The sequence below is a fragment of the Metopolophium dirhodum genome, chromosome 1 (genome assembly GCF_019925205.1).
Source record: "Metopolophium dirhodum isolate CAU chromosome 1, ASM1992520v1, whole genome shotgun sequence".
Classification (NCBI taxonomy): Eukaryota; Metazoa; Arthropoda; class Insecta; order Hemiptera; family Aphididae; genus Metopolophium; species Metopolophium dirhodum.
In genome coordinates this window covers 53,823,791-53,833,572 of record NC_083560.1, presented here as the reverse complement: position 1 = coordinate 53,833,572, position 9,782 = coordinate 53,823,791, and the positions used below count along the sequence as shown (strand labels likewise).

At 24.3% G+C, this 9,782-nt stretch overlaps 1 protein-coding gene across 4 annotated transcripts; it reads left to right on the top strand.

The window, feature by feature from the left end:
* The first annotated feature begins 1,459 nt into the window (after positions 1–1,459).
* Positions 1,460–9,094, top strand: LOC132936745 (uncharacterized). 4 transcript variants are annotated; one of them, XM_061003499.1, is made up of 7 exons: positions 1,460–1,510; positions 2,505–2,594; positions 2,665–2,749; positions 4,510–4,613; positions 7,383–7,579; positions 7,659–7,794; positions 8,054–9,092. In XM_061003499.1, the coding sequence occupies exons 2-7, from the start codon at positions 2,522–2,524 to the stop codon at positions 8,131–8,133; spliced, it is 675 nt and encodes a 224-aa protein (XP_060859482.1). In that variant the 5' UTR covers positions 1,460–1,510; positions 2,505–2,521; the 3' UTR covers positions 8,134–9,092. The 4 variants fall into 4 exon arrangements, with proteins under 4 accessions (XP_060859482.1, XP_060859480.1, XP_060859479.1 ...); XM_061003497.1 differs by lacking the exon at positions 1,460–1,510 and adding an exon at positions 1,564–1,681 and having other exon boundaries at positions 8,054–9,094; XM_061003496.1 differs by lacking the exon at positions 1,460–1,510 and adding an exon at positions 1,786–1,843 and having other exon boundaries at positions 8,054–9,094.
* Positions 9,095–9,782: the final 688 nt, after the last annotated feature.

Below are 9,782 nucleotides of genomic sequence, written 5' to 3'. Positions count from 1 at the left end.
TCAAATTTTGACAACATTTATCAAATTTAAAATTTCATAATTATTGTGTAGGTAGTTAAAAATTTATAAAATGTTTAACTTTTATAGCTAAGGATTGAAAATTTAAAACAAGGCTCCACGTAAATAGGTTATATATAAATTACTTTATTTACAATAATATCATCAAATATACTTGGTAATATCATAGGCTGACTGTCCGTTTTCGCTCAGAACCGTTTTTCTTATACAATGATATTATATCATTGAATTCATATGTAACACCATCCATTACAGTGACCCACTTGTAACCTACTGACAGCAGAGCGACATCCACTTACCTAAACCTTTTTTTATGCTGTTTTTGAAAATTTTTGGGAATTTTGACCTGAATGCACCAACTAGATTTCCATCGAACAAGATACTGTTGAAAAAAATCGAAACAGTTTCACTGCTCTAAAACGGTGATGACAGACATAAATCATTGAAAAATCAATACATTTATTGCTCTGCTCAGAATCTAAAAGGAACATACTTTTGTAAAATCAAATATCAATATTGTAGGTATATTGTATCGGCTCAGAATAAAAATTTTATCAAAGTATTATTATTTACTTATTGGCTATTACCCAGCATTTCAGTTTTTGCTGTTGGTAAGATTTTGCTTCAAGTTGACGATATTATCTTATTCCAATTTCCAAAATCTTAATATCTATCTAGATAATCGTATCTATGAGCTTCACATAAAATCCATTGACAAATAAAAGATAAAATCTATTATATACATACATTTTGTGGTCGATTTAATAGTTATCCTAAAACAACCATCCGTCCATAAAATATATTAGGTAGCAACAAAATGCAGAACTTCTAAAGATTTTAGTTTTTACCATGAATAAAATCTGAATTCATGTTTCAACTTTCTAGTTTCTACGATTCAATAATTCTATGATAACAGCATTTAAGTGTTTAATTTCACGTGCTATCGAACGATTTTAATTCCGGACAATCGATAGTGAGTTATTACCCCCGCTGACCGAACACGTTTAGTAGTCGTCACTTGTCGGTTTACGATCATTCGAATTTCGAATATTAATTAATTGTTGAATTAACGATACTGACAACTCTGATATTATTTATGAATAATCATCAAACTAATCTATTATTATGTATTCGCCTTCGATACGACGATACAACGATTAATATATACATCATACATCGACCAATCGGCGGTAGCCACGGCGATTTCGAATAGGTACTGTCATCGAATGGTTATCGATAGCCGGTTTCCGATATCGCGAATGATAATATTTAGAAAACAAAATATGATTGTTGTGTTGTTGTTCTTGTGAAAAAACGTTAGTTCAATTTGTCAGTTAACTATTTTCTAATATGTCGTCGTTAATGCCGTTTTAGTAGTTTCATACCGTTGCGAACTCAAATGGGAAACATTCTGCGTAACGATCAACCAGACGGTCAGATTTATCGATCTCACTATTGCATCATAACGCAGTGTCAAACGTTCTTGATTTAGGTGAGTATTCAATAGCCGTTGAGCGAATGCGTATAGATCCCATTCGGTTTTAATGTTTTGGCACCTACATTATCCTTAAACCCATTTATGGTGTTAAGTTACGCCAAGTGGTTATTCGTATCGATGTTTCCTGAGCGTTGACATTATTGTGCCGCTTACATGTATTTTCAGGTTAGTTATTCCTTTCTGTTAGTATACAGTTTTTATCACAAGTCTACAGTTATTCAGAGTTTCAGTTGATATTACTTTTATAATATAATAGATAATTCAATTTGAGTAGACATTTGAAGTATTACAAATAACCTTGTGTCAATTGTAAATGAAGTGAAATTGGTAAGTGTATTGTCTGTAGTGTCTGTAGTACTATACTCTCATTCCTAATATTCTTATCTACACACTACACCTTCATGGTTTGGTTGTGTTGTTATTTGTTGATAGTATTACATAGGTATACTAACACTTAATATTCTTATCCTTTGCCTTTTATATTGTATGATTAACAATGCAAATGTAAAATCGATCATTGCCGACAAAGTAACACAGATTCAAAAGTCTTATTTCGGATTAATATTAATCATATGTTAATTTGTTTATTATATTCCAGGTGTGGTACATATACCTAAATTAATATAAAACCAATATGTTGATACTGATATTTTATTATTTTTCTGGTTAAGGGGAAATTTTTTATATATCTAAGACACTCATAACTCGCTTTTAAATTAAAATATGATAAAAAGCCTTTGATATTGCCTAATAATAATAATTGATAATAATCTTACCTTTAAATTTTATAAAAAGTCAATTTACTCTAATTTTTAAACTTACAGAGCTTAACATGATCTGCTGAGCGTAAAATTTGCTATATTACGCTCTTGTAAGACAAAGAAAAAAATTTTTGGTGTAACGTCCTCTTAATACAAACTCAAAATTTAATTTGAATGCAATATAGTATTAACAAATTACTTTAACGTTGATTTAATGTATTTTATAGTTGGTAGCTTGTCAAATATGGAATTAGATATTGATGAAATGCCCGATAACTCTCATCATAAAAAGTATTCTAGTGAATTAGCTACTCAAGGTATGTATATTATATATGATTTACTTATGTTCCATACTATTATTAACTTAAAAATAATATTTTTATTTAGATAAAATGATTATTAGAATCAAAAAGCAAGAACCAGATGTTGACATTGAAGGTAAAGATTCATCCACAGAGCATGATGAAGTTGTGTAAGTTTCAATACAATTGATTAAAAAAATACACAATTTAATAATCTGGGCTCAGATTCTATAGGATTTGATAATTATTGTAGATTACAGATATAAATTGCAGCGTAAGCTATTTTATTACATTTATTGAATCAATAGTGAGCTAATGGTCCTTTAAACATAATTTAATAGCTCCTGATTGGTCTATTAAATTTTATTGATCCATTAAATTAGTTCATTTTTCATGCAACTCGGCATAAGTGTTTTCATGGGCTCAGTCTTAACATTTTGTTATTGCAGTATTTAAAAAAAATTACACTTATTATTATATTTTATTTATTAATTAATAATATTTGATGTATCATGAATTATTTATCAAAAAAGCTTCATACCTATTTAAGTTCAAAATATTTTAGACTATTAAATATTAACAATCAATGTATTTTTATGAATATAAAAAAAGGTTTTTTTAAATTAAGTATTAAAAAAAAAATTTTCTAATTGGAGTTTTAGCTTAAGTTATTTTTACCTTAAAATATAATAATGTAGGTAATGGGTATTTTTTTTTTTTTTAATCAAGTTTTAAGGTTTGTCTACTACCATTATATCTAGGTTTTAGCCTTAATAACTGATTTTGAAAAATCCTAGAATGAAATAAAGGTTTAACAAATAATTGTATTTTAATTTACATTTTTTTTTGCTTACAAAACTTTTATTGAAGTATTATGAAATAATAATTTTATATAAAAATTAAGTTCAGAATGATTGTCTGTATTATAATTGTAATATGTAAGCATACAATTATTTAAATACTACTTATACAATTGAAATGTCATTATCAGATGAAATGTGGTATATCATACTGTGCTGTATCAGTCGTTATATTTTTTCACTGTACCAGTTATGGGTCGAGTGAAATACATTTTGAGTGAGGCATACCTGGGCATTTTGATGTAATTAAATAAATAGTGATGAAAAATAGCTATTAAAATATTTAACTTAGTGAAAAGCTTAGGTGTTATTGAACTGATTACTGATCAAATCTTCTTGACTACTCATGTTTTTAATGAAATATTTTAAATTATATAAATAAAATGATAATAATATGCTATAAAACCCTGTAATTTAAATACGTAATACCAAAACTGATAAACGTTAAACCAGTGGTTCCCAACCAGGTAGAATAATGATGACGAAATAACAAAAATTTTGTTGTTAAAATAATTATGCCATTTTACAATCAGTAAAATTGAAAACAATAAATTAATTTTACTTATAATATATTATTACTTAATAAGTTAATTTATATTTTATTATTAAAATGATGAAACAAAGAAATAATTCATTTTAGTTGTATAATATATATTTATTTTTTATCACAAAAAAAAATAAGCTAATCTGAAAAAGAATGTCATAACCTGCTTGCGACGAACCTGTTTTGGTCCGCCGCCCGGGTACGTTCTTATTCTGGAAAAAGTGTAGAACTATTTTTGTTTTTAAAATAATCTTAGTAATACTTTAAAGATCAGTTCAATTGAAAATAATTTATTTATGTTTTTGTAACTATATAACCTAAAATGTAATATGTCTTATAACTAAAAAGTAATAAATAATAACTCATAAAAACACAATTTGTTTTTGTTGCTATTTTCTATATTTTTGATAAATATAACATTTTATTTTTATTTTAAATTTTTATTATATTTGAGATTTAATAGGTTGTCTTATAGTTCATTTAAATCAGAATATTATTTAAAATAAAATATATATACAAATTATAGGTCGTACACTTGCGAATTTGTTCAAAAAGTTGATGAAACTGAATCAGAGTTGATCGACATATGTGATGAACCAATTGAATCTATTCGTCAAGATGAAAATTATAGTAAGTTAATTCAAAATATTTGTTTTTATTATTTTGATTTAGTGAAAATCAAAATAGTTTGCTATAACTTAAGTCCAAATTTATATGTTTTAAGTTTTTTACATATCAAATTTGAGGTTATACAGTCATAACTCTTAAGAGAGTAAAATAATGTGGATGACTCATTCAACAGAGTTCATAGTAAAAAATGTTTTTGCATATTTCATGAGTTAGGGAATATTTAGCATATTTTGTAAATTATGAAAAAAAATACTCATTAATTTAATTCTTAATATTATGATACCTAAAAACATATTTTACCAACCTTAGTTTTTTTTTTAAATATAATTTTGATAAAACAATAACACTCAGTTATAGTACTATTATTTCTCTGTGCCATTATGTATTACTTTACCAAACCTATACTGATAACAACAACTTATTTGTTTATCATAAGTATAAAAATATTTTGCGTTTGCAATTATGTGTTATTAAGTTTATAAAATTAACAAACTAACAAAATCTACAAATAATTATATTTTTTTGTAGAACTATTTTACATAAAATGCCCTATTTTAACTGTTTTAACTTTTACTTAAGTGCAATTATTCCATTATGCTAGTATAAATCTGACTATTCTAAAAAGAAAAAATTGCATATTTAAGCATATAATAAGATATATTGATTATTTTTGCATATTTTTCTAATTTTTGAGAGAATAATATAAGAACATTTGTAGGTTTTTAGAGAATATAAATCCGGACTTTAGTTATAACCTACACATACATTGTAATATAATATAGTATGAAATATGAATATGAGATTAATATTATAAGCATGCATAATATAAGATAATTCAAGTACCTAGATCAGCGGTTTTCAGCTTTTTTATACCCACGTACAACCTATACAGTTTAACAATTTTCGTAACCTCTTAATACCAAATAACCTATTTTATTTTGCTTATGAAAAATGTATACGTTTTTACATGACGTATGGAATTGTATTTTATTTTATTACTATAAAGTTATGACTTATAACAATACAACAAAAATAAAATAAAATATGTATAATTATTATTAATATCAAATAAACCAAATAATATTTAATATAAATTATGATCCATTGACCATTCCTTTTGTTGTTTTAAAAGGAAATTTCCTTCGCTTACCACCTATGAGCCTTCCGTGTACCACAGATTAGAAACGCTGATCTAGATAATTAACTTCTTTATTTAATAAATTAATCGCTATTACAATATTCATAGTACCTGCATAATATTACCAAACCTATAAAACATATACTGTGTATAAACTAAACATTTTGAATAATAGTATATTTATAATTTTATTTTTATTATTATTATCAATACTAAATTTATTTATATTATCTATCATTAATTACTAAGTTTTTTTAGAATTATAGATATAAAGTAAAATTATAAAAAAAATCTTTTCATAGACAAATAATAACTATAGTTTCTGGGCGATTAAGTAAGTTGGAGTCCACATTTTTATTGAAACGATAGTTAAATCTAGATAATCTAAATCCTTTAGTGAATTATGATTATCACTCTTTAGTAAATATTATATCAGATTTCAAATAATTTGTATTATATTATGTAATATTCGTTATATTATTTACTAATAACATTTATCATGATTTTTAACATTTTTTAAATTTCTTTAGTTTCCAACAACCTGAAAATGTATATTTTCTCCATGTGATATCAATAATTTATAGATTGTTTGTATGGTATGTAAATATATTTGATTTTTTCTGAATGCCTCTAATTGTATAAGAAATGCATTTTGATGATGTATGAACTTGGAATGTGCAAGATTAATATAAACTTTTTTAGCTTTTAAAATTAATATGCCAGAAAGACTAAAGAAATATTAAAATATTGCACTTGCTTTTATGGAGAATTTTCTTATTTCTTAACAATACATTTGATTGTCATAAACTATTAGGACAGGTGAGTTTTAAGTACTTGCATTTAACCAAAAAAATAATTGTATGTACCTTTTTATTTTAACTACTCGTCAAACATTAATTTTAGTCATAAAATTGTTGTAAAACTATAGGAAAAATTTTAATACACTATTGTCATTTCTAAAAAAATTTGAAATGTTGATAATATGATAGTAAAAAATACTAGTTTATTGGGAAAACAAATTAACACTGGGAGCGCTGTCGACGCCTATCGTACTGATGATTAGGCAGGTACCCACCCTACGTCAATGTGGGATTCAATGTGGTAGATTGTATTTATTTTCCTGACATTTCTCATACATTTTGTCTTAAGTGAAGTGTATTTAAATGTATTTGATAATATTAGTAGAAATTGTACTTACCAACATATACAGTTAGCTATAAAAGCGTATAAAGTTTCGATACCAAAATTAATTTATTATAAAAATTAAAATAACCAATATAAAATTATATCTATACATTCCGAATATGTGAGTTGAGGATTATGCCACCAGAGCGCGTATCGTTAGCTTGTTTTCACAATTGTCAGATTAAACATTTTTATTTAGGTCATATATGTCTATAATTTTATTGATTGTAAATATAGATGCATTTAAATTGTAAATATAAAACATGACATTGGTATAATCTTTGGTTATATTTAAGTAATAAGTAATAAATACCTAATAATATTTAATAATTACTGTTTTTTTATTGCATACAAATACAATTAATACTGCAACATGTTAAATATTTAAAATAAAATATAAATAATATGTATACAAATTATGTTTTAACAATTAATTTTCATAATAGTATATCCAGCTATAACTAACTCTGATGATGAAGATACCAAGGATGTGACGTGGCAACCACCATCTAATATTTTAACTCCTGGGGAACGCTTAACACGCAAACATATTAAGTGCTTGTATCCAAAAGTTGAAAAACATGTATCAAAGAAAAATAAATGTAAAAATAATAAGAATAACGAAGTATCAATTAAACGTTTGGTATGTAATTCGTAAAATGGAACCATTCATTGAATTTGAATAGTTAAATATTTATAACCTTTTACTTTACTTCAATTAGAAAAAGGGTCGTTTACCAAAATGTAAACAAGTTTTAGAAGACATAGATGTTTCAAAGCCAGCTACTGATTTAACAGACGAAACAACTGTTAGTGAATCAATAACAAAAAAAAACTGTGATTCACTGCCTCCTAAAGGTAATATTTTGCAGTTTTAATCTAGAGTGAAATCTAATACATACAGATATAAGTATTCAAAGCATAAACCTTTTAACATGATTGTATTAAAGTTAAAATGCTAATACTAATAGGCACTACAGCTTTTACCTGTGTGTGTTTAATATTTAAAGTTATAAGTATAAATCCCAGATTGTACTGTTTTTTTTTTAAATTTATTTTTGGTCATAATAATGTTCATTTGCAATAATTTTTGTGTTTCATTATGTTTGTGTTTTAGTTGGAAGACCAAGAAAAGGTATGGCTACACCAAAACAACGCCTTGCACGTATTATAAAAATACACAAAATGATAAAATAACTACTCAGTAAAATCAGAATAGAATGCATTTTCATATTTAAGTGCCAAATAGTTTATATTTTTAATAACCGGTAGTAACTTATAATGTTCCAATAAAGCAATTGTATATAGAAGTGTAAATTAAATTACAACTACTTAAAAGTATTCTTACTTTTGCTGTCATTTTGTATAAATCAAAAATTGTTATTAAAATGTATATTTTACTCTACACTTTATATCCAAAATAAAAATTATATTAAATGTTTTTTGTTGAAATGTTCTTTAATCAGTATTCCATTTCATAAAGATAACTTTTTATGTAAGGCAATATTTATTTATTTTATTACTTCATTTTATATAATAAATAAATTCAACAATAATGTTTTTCACTAAATTTGCTTGTTGTAAATGTTAGAGACTAAAAATAACAGACTCTGTATTTTGTTAGGTTTTTAGATATTACATGTAAGAATTTAAAAAAATAAGTAGTCCATTTATGAATTAAATTATTGTAGCTTACTTATCTTTTATAATTAAATAAATCCTACAAATTATTATAATAAAAGATATTTTGAGTAATAACACAAATGAAATAGTCAATTTTCTTTGTAATATTGTTATGCTCACTACTAAATTTTCAAATTAATTTTATTGTGTTTACTAATTGATAAATAATAGTTCTAAATATTTTAGCGTATTTATTATATGTTTAAAATATTTTAAAATAAATACTATTTTGAACAACATTTATTTTAAGTAAAAACGAACTACAAAGAATTGTTGTATTTATAGAATTATAAAATAGAAATTGTCTTAAAGTTACACTATTTAGTTAAAATTTGTAAAAATATTAATTTTATTGAATACCTACATTTATATTTTTATTATTATTGTATTCATTTTAGAATTTAATCCTATTTTTGTAATTTGTACTTTATTTACACATTCATTTTTTGTTTTCATATTTAGATAAATACAAAGTTTTATATGAAAAGTTTATTAAATAATCTGTCTTAAAGATATTGATTTCAATGTTGTATTATATTCTTAAAACAACACAAGCTTTATTTAAAAAATGATAATACATAATTTTAAATAATAACCTTGTTTTGAAATTAAAAAAAAATAGGAAATTAAAGTATATCTTAAAGTGTCTATACTTTTTATGTAAGTATAAGATATTATTAAACTAATAAATAGTACTGCACGTCATAATAGAAGCATTGATAAAATTGTGTCAACATGTAGCCCGTCTTGACATTAAGTGTGCATGTTGAGAATATTACTTAGAATTATTAATGTATTGTAGTGTAACTCATAATTACAGAAGAAGTGTTTGACTGATTAACTGAAATGTCGTGTGGTAATGACATAACTTAATAATTAATTCTCGTTAAGCATGTGTTCTTTATTTTACATAATTTAATAAAAAACGTACATACTAGATGATTACGTCTTGTATATATAACAGAATTAATTATTATAAAAGTGAGGTTAACATCTCTAACATCCAATGTTACCAACAACATAACAATTCTGAATCCTAATTAAAAAACATAATTTTTATAGTAAACATAATATTGTTACAAAATTTAATATAAATCTTATTACAATATTTTACAAAATAATCATATACTTAATATAAACAAACAATTTCTTTTATTTTTAGG

What these genes read in the sequence shown, in the direction of transcription:
- LOC132936745 (XM_061003497.1), top strand. Translation starts at nt 2,522, where the DNA reads ATGGAATTAGATATTGATGAAATGCCCGATAACTCTCATCATAAAAAG. An exon ending in ACAGAGCATGATGAAGTTGT is followed by an intron (nt 2,750 to 4,509) that starts GTAAGTTTCAAT and finishes TACAAATTATAG; the next exon opens with GTCGTACACTTGCGAATTTG. An exon ending in AAGTATCAATTAAACGTTTG is followed by an intron (nt 7,580 to 7,658) that starts GTATGTAATTCG and finishes TACTTCAATTAG; the next exon opens with AAAAAGGGTCGTTTACCAAA.